General features: G+C 38.2%; 1 protein-coding gene across 4 annotated transcripts in view; it reads left to right on the top strand.

Annotated features, from left to right (window-relative positions):
- SS18 (SS18 subunit of BAF chromatin remodeling complex) overlaps nucleotides 1-17,014 on the top strand; it is a 32,434-nt gene that overhangs the window by 11,870 nt on the left and 3,550 nt on the right. Inside the window, exons 4-9 of one of the 4 annotated variants that reach the window (XM_083357872.1) lie at nucleotides 6,499-6,652; nucleotides 10,010-10,231; nucleotides 11,675-11,842; nucleotides 12,316-12,420; nucleotides 14,548-14,640; nucleotides 15,329-15,445. In XM_083357872.1, coding sequence (XP_083213998.1) covers nucleotides 6,499-6,652; nucleotides 10,010-10,231; nucleotides 11,675-11,842; nucleotides 12,316-12,420; nucleotides 14,548-14,640; nucleotides 15,329-15,445 — 859 coding nt within the window. The remainder of the gene's footprint in view (nucleotides 1-6,498; nucleotides 6,653-10,009; nucleotides 10,232-11,674; nucleotides 11,843-12,315; nucleotides 12,421-14,547; nucleotides 14,641-15,328; nucleotides 15,446-17,014) is intronic. The other 3 variants (XM_083357874.1, XM_083357873.1, XM_083357875.1) reach the window with 3 other exon arrangements.

Genomic DNA, 17,014 nt, shown 5'->3' with positions numbered 1-17,014 from the left:
GATGGTGCTAGACTTCTGGAGGAAAAAAGAGAAACCTGCCGGACTTTACATTGGGGGAGAGGGCTGTGTGGAGAGAGTTTCCTCCTTTAAATTTCTGGGAGTCTCTGTGAAGATCTTACCTGGAAAGTTAATACAACCCAGGTGGCCAGAAAGGCCCAACAGAGACTCCACTTTCTCAGGGTCTTGCGGAAGAATAGGGTAGAACAACGGCTAATGACCCTCTTTTACCGGTCTACTATAGAGAGCGTCCTCTCGTACTGTATTGTGGTTTGGTATGCTGGTCTGACAGCCGTGGATAGGAAAGCATTACAGAGGGTGGTGAGCACAGCACAAGACATTGTGGGCTGTCCCCTGACACCACTGGATGACATTGCCAGGGCTCGCTGCCTTGGAAGAGTGAGGAAAATTCTAAGGGACGACTCACACCCTGGTCGGTATCTCTTTACTCTCCTACCATCGGGTAGGAGATATAGCCAGCCATACCAACAGGCTGAAGAACAGCTTTTATCCATGGGCTGTTAGGCTCTTGAATGGGAAATAATTTTATAAACTTTATGTATGATTGACTTGCGAGGCCGGTGTGTTGTGCAGTTAGCTCACATGGTGTAATAAGATGGAGGGTTTGTTGTCACTGTGAGTTGGAGGTGCACGAAGTGAGGCTCAGCCAATCTCAGTGTATACATGGTTGTACTTTGACAATAAAGTTCCATTCTCATTTGGGTTTCAGAGGGAGTTTGGAGCTTTTCCTGAGGATCTGGTAAGGTCAGATATCCTCATATGCAAATGATTCATCCTGACCTCAGAGAGACCAAGTATTGTTGTTAAAAGTCATGACCTAGTGCCTGACTCAGACTCAGACTCAGTCCTGAGAAGGCCAAGTAGCTTTATTTGTTTGAACCTCTGGTTCCAGAAACCTTCCATCTTTGGTTTTTAATAGGTTGCAGTTCCCCATGTGAACCTAGTGCACATTATATAATGCTTGGAATTTTGGATTCACAGCTACTACTCTTAACAGGTGGCAACTGTACCCAACTAAACCTTTGTGCAGGTTCTTCTTTTGTCGGTGGTGCCTGTTCTTTCTTTTATTTCTAATAGTCTTAATCTTGGTTTACCATTGGTCTTCTTTTTTAATTTTTGAAACTTCAAGTTTCTTTTGTATTGTGTCCTACAGTAGGTTATCCTTTTCCAAATTATTCTCTTAGTCTGTCATTTGCATTTCCACTTTGGTACTTTTATCTTGTCAGATAATTTTTTTCCTCCATTTTCATTAACAGTTTTGGACATAGGCTAATCCTTACAAGCAGACATTATTACTGACCATGTTGATACTATAGTTACTAATTTCAGGCTCCATTTTTCAAGTATCTCCTTTAAACTTTCCAGTGTTATAAATGTTTCATATTATTTTTTAAATCCCAGTGTTAGGTGTCATTCAGAACCAGCTTGCATTTTTTTCCCTTCTGCTTAGAATCTTTATTCTCTTTAGTTTCTAAAACCAGACTATCACTTTCTAAATGACTAGGCTGCTCCAGAATGTTGTAAAAGAGGTTCTGATAGCTGAGAAGCAACTTCTGATAGCAAGGCTGCATAGAGAAGGATTATTGGAAGTGTAGATTGCAGTACTCTAGGCCCGTTTTCATTCCATATTACTTCAGTGGATCGTCCTGCCAGTTTATGATCAGAGCACCAACAGGGCATGCTTAAGCATAAAGATTCATTCTAGAGAGGGTGACTAAACAATCTGCCAAGGGGACTCCTGCTCAGAGAGTCACTCAAAGGCCAAATCCATCTGATGAACTGCTTGATCCTAGTTTGATGGTTCCCGTACACACTGACACTGCCCATTAATTGGCTAGAACTGAGAGAAGTATGCTTGCCGCTAAGTGCATCTGGGAAGCAGACAGACCACGTTGCTATAAAGGCCTATATCAGCTACTAGGAAAATACTAAATTGAAGGTTCCCTAGAGTGTCATGCCTGATCATTTGGTTAGAAATACATCTGGCCTCCTGGGCTAAGCTAATAAAACCTATTACAGAGACAGCAGTAACTGCACTCCCATGTTTTTACAAAAAATTCAGAAGGATAGATGACCTTGGTACCGTCATTGTATGCTCTATTAGAGACTCTGTGGCTCTCATAGCAGAGATTCTGTTGGGAAATATTGCAGTGTACAGTTTAGTGGAGATTACTTCCTTTTAGGAAACATTACAAGGTAGATGAATTTCCTCAAAAGCAGTCTTTGGGTGCTCTGTATGATACAGAATACTGCCCTCACCCTTATGCCAGGATATTGCTATTATGTACTCCTTTCTGGTCAATGTCATCTTCAGCAGTCAAGAGATATACTACCGTGTTTCCCTGAAAATAAGACTGGGTCTTATTTATTTATTTATTTTGCCTCCAAAAGAGGCACCAGCCTTATGGGGGGGGGGGGACAGGAGGGTGTCTTTTATACTCACCTCCACCACCGACAGCCCCACCCAGCAGTCCACTTCTTCTGGGGCTGAAGGAGCAGCTTCATTCTGCATCTGCATTCCAGCCTGCATTTTGCAGTCAGGCCTTTCCAGAAGGCCTATGCAGCTGAGTACTGAGCTATGGATTCAATCCATAGCTTGGTCCTCAGTGCAAAGGTCTTGCAGAACCCAGCTCGGTTCTTGGCAGCACAGGCCTTCTGGAAAGGGCTGTGACTTGAGAAATGCAGGCCTGGCTCCAGAAGACGCTGCAGAAGAAGTGGGCTGGTGAGAGGAGGCCTGGCTGCAAGGTAAGTGGGTGTGGGGCGCATGGGGCAGATCTACACCTCCACCCCTGCCTGAGGTTGATTTTTTAGGTGTGTGCCTCGTCCCAAAACTAGGGCTTATTTTGGGGGTAGGGCTTATATTATGCCCAAATAAGCTAGGGCTTATTTTCAGGGTAGGCCTTACTTTTGAGGAAACATGGTAGCAATCATATAATTTGTTCACCAGAAGATGGATGCGACCATCAAAGAACTATAATAGTAAACATGGGTTTTTTTCCCCCCTGGTTGTTTTCACTGGACCATGTGGTAATTACTTGAAAATGCTTTGTAAAGTACTGTTTTTGGCAAAGAATAAAGATCTTGATAGGTTGATTCTTAGCTGAATAAAATACAGGTAACTGGAGAGTTTTTCCCTCCAGATATAAAAGTCTAAGCCAGGGGTCTTCAAACTTGGCCCTTTAATGACTTGTGGACTTCAACTCCCAGAATTCCTCAGCCAGCATGCCTGGCTGAGGAATTCTGGGAGTTGAAGTCCACAAGTCATCAAAGGGCCAAGTTTGGAGACCCCTGGTCTAAGCCTTACATTCTTACTAGAAGAGGTGAAATTAACCCTTTTCTTCTGGTCCATCTTCCAATGAGCAGAATGGTAGTTCATAGTAAGTGGTAATTTTTCAGATTATCAGGGATGTTTGTTGTGCAGGAGTAGGACCTGCATTTTTGAAAGAGTGATGAATTGAACTTAAACATTAGGTTTGTCAAAGAAAGATTTAAAGCTATTATACTATATAATACTCAAGTGTGAACATAGTATTTTTAACATTAAAAATGGTAATTGCTTACTTTTACCTAGTATCTAGGCTAACTTTCAGTACAACTTTTCCATGTAAGATCAAGTTTAATACCTTCTGAAGCCCTAATTCTAAGTTAATTTTTTTTGTAAAACAGGCAGTTATTTCAACTCAAAGATATTTGAGTTTTGATGAAGAGTCCTTGAACCCTTTCTAATACTTTCTTATTGGAAATAGATCAAGATGAATTTTGATTAAACAGTAATATATAATTAGTATAAAAGGAAGAAGAAAACTAAGGTTTAGACTTCTTATTGTAATTGTTTGAATTTACTGTAACGTAGCAGTAAATTTTGTAATGATATTAGTCTTCTACCTCTAGTGGCGTACTTTTAATTATAGCAGTTAATTGATGTGATAAATTCTCATTGTTAATGCTAATAAGATATTAGATCGGCTATTGATAACCTATAAGGTGGTATGAAGGTGACATTTTATCATTTACAAATATATCACTTCAGAAATCAACCTCTCTTATTTAACAACTTCATTTATGCTTCTTGACTATAAGAGTCTTTCCTCTCAGATGGGAGAGATATTTATGGAAAGTTGGTTTGGGCTTTGGAAGTTTATCACCAGGTGAAGTTCTTAAGCAAATTTTTAATTCCTAAAAATTATCTCTATATTCAACTATCATAGAATAGAATTTACTGTATCTGACAGGTTTTGTTTGATTGTGTAATCTTTCAGAGTTACTCAACTTTTCTCTTGTTACTTCTTTAGTCTGATACCAAGAAAGGCTGTTGCCAGGGATTTGATGTTGGACCTGAAACATCTGGTAGTAGTGAGCTTCTAATAAAACAGAAGCTGACTAGAAGTATTATTTTATATGTATGGTCAGTGGCATAGTGTCGGGCTACCCCAGGGGTCGGCAACCTAAAAAAGAAAAAGAGCCACTGGGAACCGGTTCCATCACAAATTAAAAAAAGAGGGAGCCGCGTGCGTGTGTCCATGCACGCGCATGCGCAAAAAGGTTTTTTGCGCATGCGCAGACGCACGCGGCTGCCATTTTTTTAAAAATGAGATGGAACCGGTTCCCGGTTGCCCGATGGCGACGGCCCGTCTGCAAAGCTGCCGCTTTCGGCAGCTTAGCAGACGGGCCGCGGCAGCTTCCGCAAAGAGCGGTGCCCCTGCCCATTCCGAGAGGTGCGCGCGCACCTCTCCGAACGACCGGAGGTGCGCGCGTACCTCCGCGCGAATGGGCAGCGGTGCCGCTCTTTCAGGAAGCCCGCCGCGGCCCGTCTGTGAAGCTGCCGAAAGTGTCAGCTTAGCAGACGGGCCGCGGCAGCTTCCGCAAAGAGCGGCGCCCCTGCCCATTCCGAGAGGTGCGCGCGCACCTCTCCGAACGACCGGAGGTGCGCGCGTACCTCCGTGCGAATGGGCAGCGGTGCCGCTCTTTCAGGAAGCCCGCCGCGGCCCGTCTGTGAAGCTGCCGAAAGCGGCAGCTTAGCAGACAGGCCGCGGCAGCTTCCGCAAAGAGCGGCGCCCCTGCCCATTCCGAGAGGTGCGCGCGCACCTCTCCAAACGACCGGAGTTGCGCGCGCAGCTTCCTGAAAGAGCGGCACCGCTGCCCGTTCACGCGGAGGTTTGGGGAGGTGCGCGCGCACCTCCGGTCGTTCGGAGAGGTGCGCGCACACCTCTCGGAATGGGCAGGGGTGCCGCTCTTTGCGGAAGCTGCCGCGGCCCGTCTGCTAAGCTGCCGCTTTCGGCAGCTTCACAGACTGGCCGCGGCGGGCTTCCTGAAAGAGCGGCACCGCTGCCCATTCGCGCGGAGGTACGCGCGCACCTCTCCAAAGGTTTGGGGAGGTGCGCGCGCACCTCCGCCCATTCGGGGAGGTGCGCGTGCACCTCTCCAAACGGGCGGTGCCACTCTCCATTTGGAGAGGTGCGCGCGCACCACTGCCCGTTGGAAGAGGTGCGCGCGCACCGGGCGGCTGGGAGCCGCAAGAGACGGCTCAAAGAGCCGCATGCGGCTCCGGAGCCGCAGGTTGCCGACCTGTGGGCTACCCAATAGACCATCTGTCTGTGGTAGTTTTTTCCTGTCTTGCAAAAATAGAGTTGGCATGTAGTAGTATCATCTGACAGGAGCGAGGAAGTGAGTCTTCTTTGTCACAGCACCTGCCTTCTGGAACATCTCCTCTCCTCCCTCCCCCAAGATTTGTATAGCTCCTAACCTGCCCTTATTCCAGGGGTCAGCAACCTGAAACAGTGAAAGAGCCACTCGGAACCGGTTCCCTCACAAAAGGAAAAATTGGGAGCTGCAAAAACTGTGTGCGCATGTGTGTACGTGCGCGCATGCACAGAACAGGGTTTGACTGAAGAGTGGAGCCAAGGCGAGATATGCACCTATCCTGCATATTTGAATTGATTGGTTGAACTTTTTTAGTCCCACTTTTTTTTTGGACTGCACATGGCAGAGGACTGGGAGCCGCAGGGGGCGGCTGAAAGAGCCACATGCGGCTCCGGAGCCGCGGGTTGCAGACCTGTGCCTTATTCAATCTTTAAGATCATGGTGTTTTCTTCAGGCCTTGGGCTTAGGTTAGGTGAGCGTGTATGCTAAGTAGTATGCTTTCTATCCAGATAGCATCATTCATTCATTCATTCTTTATTATATGCGACCAGAGTCATTACGGAGTCAGGTGGCTCTATAAATTTGATAAATAAAAAGATCATTCTTTTATCCCTTGCAGCATAATTAATAAAAAGGAGACCAAATGACTGAAGCTATCAGTTAAATAACCATTGAGTGAATTGTCATTCAGAAACATAGCACTGTTCTTTAAAACAGAATAGAAGGAAGATTAAGTAGGTTAAAAAAAACAAGGACCATGATATAGTTGTAGATACGGATATGAAGAAACGCTGTATATTTGTTGGATTATAACTTGCTTTTTTATTAAATTATTTTCAGCCACCCACACAGAATATGCCAATAGGTCCTGGAGGAATGAATCAGAGTGGCCCTCCCCCACCTCCACGTTCTCACAATATGAGTTCAGATGGTATGGTAGGTGGGGGCCCTCCCGCTCCACACATGCAGAACCAGATGAACGGCCAGATGCCTGGTAAGTTTTTTTTCTAGAGATATTAACACCAGGTTGCTCAGCAACTGAAACAACATGTGTGCTCAAGGGATTGAAGATTGTTGATGACAAAAGTGCTTTGAATGCTCTTGAGTACAAGTTCTCTTAGAGTTTGTTAGTTACAGAGTTACGTGACCTGTATTCTATGTTTATCAGACTGCCCCTGGGCATTCCTTTGAATAGAACCAGCTAAATTTAGTGTGTCTGAAACCATACAGTATAGCTTCATTAGAAGCTTGCCAAAGAAAGATACTGACTTATGGATGAATGCATTTTCATTGGAATAAATTATTTAAAATAATTACTGTTAAATTAGTTTGATAAATGAAATGAACTTAGTAAAATTTTGATTATCTTTCTAAGTTATATTTCTGCTAATCTTCTGCATGACAAAACAGATGGAAATGATGAGCTATTCCTTGTGGAGTTCACATGAAAAAATATCTTAGAAGAATTATTTCAGACCTTAAAACAGCTTTTTAACAGAATAAAAAGGTATAAGCTATTGGTGTTTTTTCATAGCAGTCTATATTTTACTATACCTATAGACAAATTTGCTTTTTAAGCATACATTTTCCAACAAGGTAGAATTTTTCTTTGTTGAAAGACACTTTCTCAGGATATTTATTAAAATGCTGTGGGTTTTTTTTTAGTTTCTTCTAAAATTGTTCTTTTATCATATTTGTTCTAGTTGTTTCATATCACCATGCTCTTAACTCTTGTTTTATTTCCTTAAGCGGGAAAAGTTGTAATCAGAATTCCTATAAAATTTCAACAGCAAATTAAATTCCTATGCTATAAATCTAAGCATAGTTTCAGAAGAATTAATTCTCAAACATAGTGAGTCTTCTGAATAAACTGGCTTAACATTTCTTATAATATTCATGTCCAGCTAATGAGCCCCAGATTTCTGTCGGTTACATTTTTTTTCAACCCAAAAAGGAAAATTTTAGTTTCATCATAGGAAGCATTTTAAAATATATGTATATCCAATTTAGAACACGTGCACAAAAAATAGGGTTCTTGTAATTTTAATCTTTGTGCAGCCAAGAAACAGATGTAGAAGGAAGAAAAGCTGTGTGTTTGTCATGTCAACCAAGCAGCTAATTTAAGTTATTCTATATAGTCATTTATATAGTTATAGTTGGTTAGTTTTTACCAATTATAAGTTTTACCAATTATAAGATGACATATGCATAGTATAAAAATGTATCTGAAATCATACCTTCAAAACTTTAAGATATTTTTGCATTGGTTTCTGTTATTCTTGTTTGCTTGCAATATTATCACTTTGTAAAAGGATGCAGTCCAAGAAAAACCTAGTGAATTACTGATTATCATATTTATTTTTTGTTAAATTTCTAGTCCTAGATTGATTGAATCTTCTGTAAGGCAGAAAGACAGGTAGTCTTTGTCAGTTGTCATGGTGATGAAAAAGTAACTTAACAATAAATTTATAGGTCTGTAAAGCAAAGGAAAACTGAAGTAAGATCATAAATAGATTTAGTGACAGTTTCCCTAACAAGTTGCCAGTCACAGTTGCAATTGCTAAATGAGGACTACTTGTAGTAGTTAAGTATAGTTTTACCCTAAAAAAAGAAATATCCAAAAATGTGTTCAGGTAATATTCTAATTTCTCTTTGAAATAAGCAACATATTATTGAACAATGTACTGATTATTCCCACTTGTTCTTCCTATCACTGTTTTAAGATTAACAAGTAAGGGGAGCTATGTCATCCAAATCAAAGGCTTGTTCTCAGAACAAATTAGGGATAGAAACTATGGTTTGTTTTCTGATTTTTCTGACTTGTTCACTAACTTAAATTAATTCCAATTTGCCATATTCTCTGAACCATACTTTGATTTCATTCAAGTTCTTAAAAATTCAGTATAGAAATAAAGATAATCCTAACTGAGACCAGAATTTTCATCACTAAGCTAAATGGTCGTTAGGTGAAACATGACATGACACATCACTTAGTGAAAATAGTTTTGGTAGTCCTGGTTGCATTTGTTAGACCACAACCATGCTATCGTTAGCTAAGGACCTTCCGCTTCTCCTTCAACCCCCCACCTGCCTGTTTTCCCCTATTCTATCCTTTTGACTGCCCTGCTACACCCAGCTGACCACCTCCATCTTCTTTCTTCGGCTGCTGCTGAGGTGTGCCTGGCAGAGGGCCTCACAAATGGCCAGGAGCTACCTTGGCTCTGTGTACCTTCTCACAGAAGACAGAGAAGGTCAGCTGGAGGCAGCAATGGAGTTGAAAGCAGCCAAACAGATAGAGATGTTGGGACGGAGGGAAATAGGCTAGTGGGGGGGAATTGAGGCACACGCTGTGAAAATAATTGCAAGCAGGCTTCCAAGCACCAAAATTTTGATCACATGATTATTGTAACTTCTAATGGTCACTGAACAAAGGGTTAGGTGAGGACCATCTGTATCACTAATTTGCACTTAGAAATAAAATGGCCTCACCAGCATAATTTCCATTTATATTTCTTCCAGAAACAAACTTGTTGTTAAGCTAGTTGTTTCTGATGTAAACAACTCTGTTTTGAGTTTGATGAACTCAAAATGGGGTCGTTTTGAGCTTGAAATGCTTCCAAAATGTTTGAGGTAATCAATTTCAGATTTAACATAGAATGTTTGAACTCAGATCATGTTTGAGATACATACTTCTCTAGCAGTGCGTATATGAAAACATAGTATTGGACATTAAAGTTTCAGGGTAAACAGCCAAATATTCTTCAGGTATTTTGTCATAATTCTTGGCCAGTTGTCATGTGTATGAAGTTGGCAGGCTACAAGTTTGAAACCCTGGAAGACAATAGTATATGAGTCATGGTATATAATTTTGTTCAGTTTTATTTGATCAACTCTTGTTGTTAAAACACCAAACTATTAACTAAAGAGTATTCTTTTGTTTCCTAACCTGATTAGGAGATTGGGATGTTCATATTGTACCAGGTTAATAGTATAGCATAGAGAGTAAAAATGATAACATTCAATATAAAAATTGTTAGCTGTATATTTATGACCTACAGTTAAATTATTTGTACCTATTATTGCAGCTGCAATCTAGTTCACTTTCTCTGAGCAGTTTTCTGAGCAGTTTTAAAACTTCAAAATAGATATACTATCCATTCTGTAAATTTACTACTTTTTAGAATGGACCTAGTGTGAAAGGAGAATCTATTACTATTATATTACTATTGTAAATAACAGGCGTTGGGTTGAAAATTTATTATGATTATTCATGACGTTTTTGAAGTATGAAATATTTTTTAGTTTTTAGTATTTATTTTAAAGATACCTTTCATTTTTTTGTTTTTTAAAGGACCTAACCATATGCCCATACAGGGACCTGGACCAAGCCAGCTTAGCATGACAAACAACTCCATGAGCATACCTTCAAGTAATCATGGGTCAATGGGAGCTTATAATCATTCAGTGCCATCTTCACAAAGTATACAAGGACAGAGTCAGATGACAATAAGCCAAGGACAACCTATGGCCAGCTATGGTCCCAGACCAAATATAAACATGGCACCAAATCAAGGTAAAGAAATAGATTGTTGGCTTTCCACTAAAAGTAGAATTATCACAAGAGGTAATGCTTTAACATTATTAAATTATTAAAAATATTTCTAAAGAGGTGGTTTATTTGCACTGATTTTACTCACTGAATGTTAACAGGTTAGCTTTTATAGTCAAGAAAAAAATAGGATGATTCTTAATTTTTTTCTATGGTTTTTGTTATAAAATTTATCAATGATTTTTACTTATTAATGCCCCAAAAGTCTAGCATGTCCTTTGTAAGTGTTTCTGAGTGCTCAGAAAAAGTCTACATCTGCTTATCAGAAGTTTTATTGGTGGTTATGACAAAGATGGCCTTCTCTCTAGTTACTATCTTTGAGCAATCATTCCTTCTATCATATGTTTTCTGATTCTCTGGAGTTTTATTTTGATGTTAGTGGTATTCACTGTGATGATTGTAAGCTTCTGAGTGTTTCTATGTATGCTGTGTAAAGTAAAGATACAAATGTTATTAATAGATATACACTATATAGAATTTAATTTTTGACAAGTCCCTTGTATATGTTATAGAACAAATTTTTAAATGTTTCTTTTTTCTCACTTTTACCCCCAACACACTTAATTCTGCAAACAATTGTAAATATGGCAAGTAAGGAAATGAGAGAACTTGAAGTCTTATGTCCATTTTTTTTGCACTCAGTGATTTTTTTATGAAATACAATTATAATTATAAAAATTATGAGAGCTTTGAATTAAGTCATAGAGTGATACAGCCATTATACAACATAAATTGGATATTATGTTAGATACAACAAATTTTCAAAAGGTTTCTTCCAAAACAGTTATGCTTAACGGGATAATACTTATATGTGGTCCAAAGGAGACTGAAACAATGATTAGTTTAGGTAAATAAAAAGTTGTGAAAAGCAGAGTGAACAACTGGGGTATTAGTTACTAAGAATTTAGAAACCACTCAAGCATTGAGATCAAAATCCAGTGATTCTATGAATATTATATGTCATAATACTTTTCTTTGTCATAAGAACATTTCAGATTTTTAACTTAATCTATACAGAATAAAGTAAATTGTTCATGTCATACATTTTGAATGTGCTTGCAAAAATGCACATTTATTAAATAAGAGGTTTTAAAAGCAAAATAAACCAGATAGTTTTATGTGAATCTCATAACCTCATGTTTCACAACAAAAACAAAACATGGATTTTGTAAATATGTGTGTATGTATTTAGCTTGGGACACATAAAAATGGCTTATTGTTTATTACTAAGGGAAAAGATATCCGTGATTATAGATTGGTAAATTATGTGCATTTTTCATGCAGAGAATCCTATGGCATATTTTCAGAGCTGGTTAAAACATAATAAATTTGGGTGCTATTGATAGAAATTAATATTGCAGAATTGAAGAAAAACATTAAACATTGCTGTGTTTCTTCTCATTGTAGGTCCCTTGATGCACCAGCAGCCGCCATCTCAACAGTATAATATGCCCCAGGGAGCAGGACAGCATTATCAGGGACAACAGCCACCAATGGGAATGATGACCCAAGTTAATCAAGGAAATCATATGATGGGACAGAGGCAGATTCCTCCATATAGACCTCCACAGCAAGGTAAGGTTTAAAAGTTGAACATTTTTTTTACTCTGTCCATTCAGTTTCTCTTAGTTGTTGCAGGCATAGAAACCCCCTTTGTCTCATTGCTTTGAGGCAAGTTTTGCTTGCTATAAGCATGCCAACTTCTAGCCATTGTCAAATGTGTCATATTACATTCCCCTTCAAATAAATTGAGACTAAACTAATCACCACATTGCCAATAAATGTTGAAATCTATATTTCTGTCACAGAGGCCAGCTTAAATATATATTTTCTATATGTTTTGTGAAATGTAAATTCACATTTAGTGTATCATACTGTCAAGGTGCTCTCTACAGTACGTACATGTATTAAACACAAAGCATTAAGTAAACTTTCTGAAACACAGTGCTATGGGTGGGGGAAGTCTGTAGGCGAGACATTGAGAAATTAGTGAGCGTGTTAACATAAAAAATAAATTATTTACATATTGACTGGTTGTGGTTTTTCAGGCCCACCACAGCAGTACTCAGGCCAGGAAGACTATTATGGGGACCAATACAGTCATGGTGGACAGGGTCCTCCAGAAGGCATGAACCAGCAATATTACCCTGATGGTAATCTCTCATAATGTTAACTTTCCCATTTTATATACCTGCCCATTATTAGTGATACATACATAAAACCACGGTTGAGCAAAATTTTAGTTGTTAATCACTAGAATACTTTTATTTATTAACGTTTTCAAGTCGTTTGGATACCCAAAGGATAATATTAATTTATTGCTTTCTCAAAATATTTGTAGTTTAATTCAAATACCACAATACATATTTTTATAATAAGTCCCTTATTTTGCTAGAGACTCAAGGTTTTTTTTCACACAGATGGTGGTTATATAATAGTATTTCACTTATAGAAAGTTGTTTTAAAATAAGATTTAACAGAAACGTGTCTACTAAAATAGATTTCATCCTAAAATCCTTAAAGGAGAAATTCTCTTTCAAAAGTATATTTTTTCTGCATATTTTTTAAAAAAGGAAAATTATCCCAAATTTATTCATTTATAAGATGTTTAACTGCACTTTTCATTCAGGGATTTGAAGTATTATACAAAGCACTTCTTTGTAAACCTCTAGATTGGACTGAGAGAATGATTTGCCCTAAACTACATAATAAAATTTTGTAGCTGAGTCTTGTTCATTATCTAGATTTCCAAATCCAAATTCAACACTTTAATCTAGTAAACCACATTGTTTTGAAATGTATTACACTAAAAAGCACTACAAAGCAGTTAGAAATCTGATTCTTTTTATATCTTGATGATATACGAATGAGTTTTTGCTTAAGAATTCAAAATTTTAAATTACATGTTTAAATAGTATGATTAATTACAAACTGAATAGATATGGGCTGCAGTTGTAAGAGATAGAATGACACTTTTATGTATTAAAATTCATGGTGGATAGTAGACTATTTTTTCAATGCAATTGAATGTAGTGGGTTCTGTCTGACTGTTTATAAAGTAAAATGTAGTAGCATAATTTTAATCAACTGAGGATGTTACATAAATAATTGTAAAAGGTATCCTAAGCTTTATTTGCAGCTAGGTAAGTTGAGGCAAGGTTGTGCGACTTGTGTCATCTCAGAGGTCACAACAGGCTTTGTCAAGGTCTATTTCCAAAAGTAAGAAGACATTGGGCTGTTGAAGATAGGATTGGGGATTTTAAGAGATAAAATGGCTAATTTAAGCATCTGCATCAGTTAAGGCAGCCATTTTTGCTCTCAAAGCCCGTGAAGTGTAAATTAAGTCCCAGGTTTACAGAGCCATTCAGTCTGGGAGAGTTTGGGGGCTATAAAAGGAATGTTGGCAAGCTATAGGTACTCTCTGGGGCATACTTTTTGCACTTGCGAGCTCTGTTATATTTGAAATATGTGCAACACATAATGTATGAGTATAAAATATTGTTTATAAATAGCCCTTTCGTTGAGAAGCTCTTGAGAAGATACACTACAAAAGAAACACAAATTGCTGTATAGCTGAATTAAATTTGTGATGCCCATCACAAAAAATTAAAAACAAAATACCTTAGCATAGGCTTTCAAGAAATGTCTTTTTTCCCCCAAAGCGATTATTGTTTTCAATAGTACAAATGAACTAGATTCTTACAGGAAGGTATCTGATTTGAATGAAAATGTCAAGCAATTCCTATTGGTAGATGACTGTATGGTATAGGATAGCCTCTTTTTTCTTTTTTAATTAGATTTTAGTTAATGTATTAGTATCTTAATGTGTCATGTAAAATCATAAAGGTTATTTAAAAGTTTATTGAACATTATATATTATAGTTCACATTGCTTTTAATAGCATACATTTTTGAATTGAAGATAAGTAGAACAGTGTTCAACAAAGTATGGTAATTGAATTCTTTGTTCATTGTAATTAAATATTTCTGTAAAGCATAAATTATTTCATAAAAACATTTTTTACCCTTTATCAGAAGCTGTAAGGCCATTCCTTGCTGTGATGTTAGTAAAACTACTTCATTAGCTGATTTTTTTTCCTTTTGTCACATGTTCATTTAGTAAGAAAGGAAATCCTATTGGTGAATCCTTCTAATTTAATTTGAAGGTTTTTTTTAATGTATTTTCAGCTGACACTGATTTTTCAGTAAAATGAAATATTCATAGGGTTTTCACTCAGGGGCCATTAACGTTTCTTCCTGTCTCTTGTCGAATTGATGTAGGTCATAGTGATTACGGTTATCAGCAACCGTCGTATCCTGAACAAGGCTACGATAGGCCTTATGAGGATTCCTCCCAACATTACTACGAAGGAGGTATCTATATACCTTCACACACACATGCGCACATACATTCCTTTTCCTCTCCCCTTCCACAAAAGAGCAAACATTTCTTGCACAACATTAACTTGTTTCCTGCCCATGCAAAGCTCTTGTAGTCTTTTAGTTGCTGGCTGTTAAGAATTGCAGGGAACCAGTTTCTTGCAAACTTCTAAAGTTACAATTTTAAATTTGTTATTCTAACAGCAGTAAAATTATTATAACACTATTAGTTGATTTTTCAATAACATTTTTATTTGAACATAATAAACTCATTGGTCCAATTTATATTTTGTGTATATGTACACATACAAATATAGTGCCACTAGGAAACAGCTTGCTGATTTGTGTAGCTAGTTTGTGCTCTGTAGCTGTCTTTAATTTTGTCTTTTTTTGTTTGTTTGTTTGTTTAGCATAGTCATGGCCTTATCGAGTCATGACATCACGTTCCAGTAAAAGTAATACTCGTTTGGCAGAGATGTGAAAATACTGCAGTTTAGCCTTGCAAATTTGGCTTTAACTGCAGTTTGGCTGAATATCTTCTGTTTTGGTTTGTTTTCTTTGTTTTTGATACAAAACTGCATTTTCATTTTGTTTTTTTGTGGTGTTTGCTGTGCATTTAAAAAATACACGCACATGCAGAAGAAACAGCATTTAACTGTTTCTGCTTCATTTCCTATTTCAGGTAATGCTCAGTATAGCCAGCAGCAAGATGCATACCAAGCCCCACCTCAACAATCAGGTTATCAACAGCAACAATACCCAGGTCAGCAGGGTTATCCTGGACAACAGCAAGGTTATGGTAAGTAAGAGGATACACTTTGATAGGGAATCTTGAGTATCAAGCAGGGCTTTGGTCAACCTTTGTTTATACTCTTAGTTCCCTGTGTTAATGAAAGAGATACACAAACACATGCAGTAGTAGCAGTGGTTGGTAAGTCATTGTTTAGTTATATTCCATAGTTTTGTTTTGGTCCTTTAAATGTCAATTTACCAGTAACTTATATATTTGTAAAATAATAAAACAATTCTGCATGTATGCAAAATAGAATTCTAAAGAGGAATTATAAAAATAAAAAAGAGTTCCCGTGTGTTGAGGATAGAAATGTGAAACTCCAGAGGAGAAAATGGGGAGATTGGATTTTTCCCCCCCTATTCTCTCCTACCTTTTTCATATTTTTATGAGAAAGAATTGAAAATTTTGAGAAAGAATTAAACGCTTTCTGAAATCTTTTCTTTTAGAACAATAAATGCAACAAGATGAGATATCCTTATACAGTGGTACTTTGGTAGTCAGCTGCTTTGAAATTCATCACATTTGTTCGTCAACACATTTTGATGCAAAAATTTGGTCCTGATATTCATTGTTTGGTACTCAACGCACATGCTAGAACTTGTTGTTGGCTGCCTTGTGACTCACTACATTATTCCTTATGGGAAAAATTTGTTTGATTCTCATCATTTTTGATAGTCATCATGCCTCCCAGAACCAATTAACAATGAGTAACAAGATACCACAGTATAACTATCTTAATTTCCTCAAATGTTTTATAATAAATTGCAATAGGATTTTTATAGCATATTAGAACAGAAGAGAAGAGAAGAAGTTCTAAAATGGAAGAACAAGATTCCTTCAAAGAGTACATGTAATTATTTTCTAATTAGATTGTATTCTTACTTTTAACAAATGCCAAACAAGGCATTGTAAGAATAATAAACCAAGCTATATACAAGTAGTTTTACTTATCAACCACTCTTTCAGTGACTATTTAAAGTTGCAAAGGCTCTGAACAGGTGGTACTTACAATTGTTTCTTGAACTGCTGAAGGGCCTGAATCATGATCACAGTTCCCTTGTGGCCATCTGATCATGATTCAGGTACTTGGCAAAACTTGCACTTTATGAAGGTTGCAGTGTCATGTGATCACCTGTGCAACCTTTCTTGTGAAAAGCCAATGGAGAAGCTGACGGGAAAGGTTGTAAATGGTAAGTCACACTCCTTCATACACACCCGGTCTTCTTGCATTCACACCGTTCACCCGTTAGTCTTGCTTTGTTCACATAATTCACCCCCAGCGTTCTGCACTTGTGCCAACTACCCCCCAGTCTTTCTTTACTCACACTGTGCCATCCACACCCCTGGCCTTCCTAGTCTGCACTTGGCCTCCCGAAGTCTTCTCTAGCTTCCCCCAATTCCAGCATGACTCGCTTCAGGTCTCCCAGGTCCTCCCCAGGCTTCCTCCCTCAGCAGCATCTCACATTTCTTACTTGGTGCTCCCTCCACTTCCCACTTAATGAATTGGGTGTGCATTGGGATTAAAGGCAACAACTGGGATTGTCCTCATCAAGCAATATTGTCACGTGATGTCAT

Source organism: Vipera ursinii (assembly GCF_947247035.1).
Source record: "Vipera ursinii genome assembly, chromosome: 3".
Classification (NCBI taxonomy): domain Eukaryota; kingdom Metazoa; phylum Chordata; class Lepidosauria; order Squamata; family Viperidae; genus Vipera; species Vipera ursinii.
Note: the sequence above shows the minus strand (reverse complement) of the source record. Positions and strands in the feature narration are given on the sequence as shown.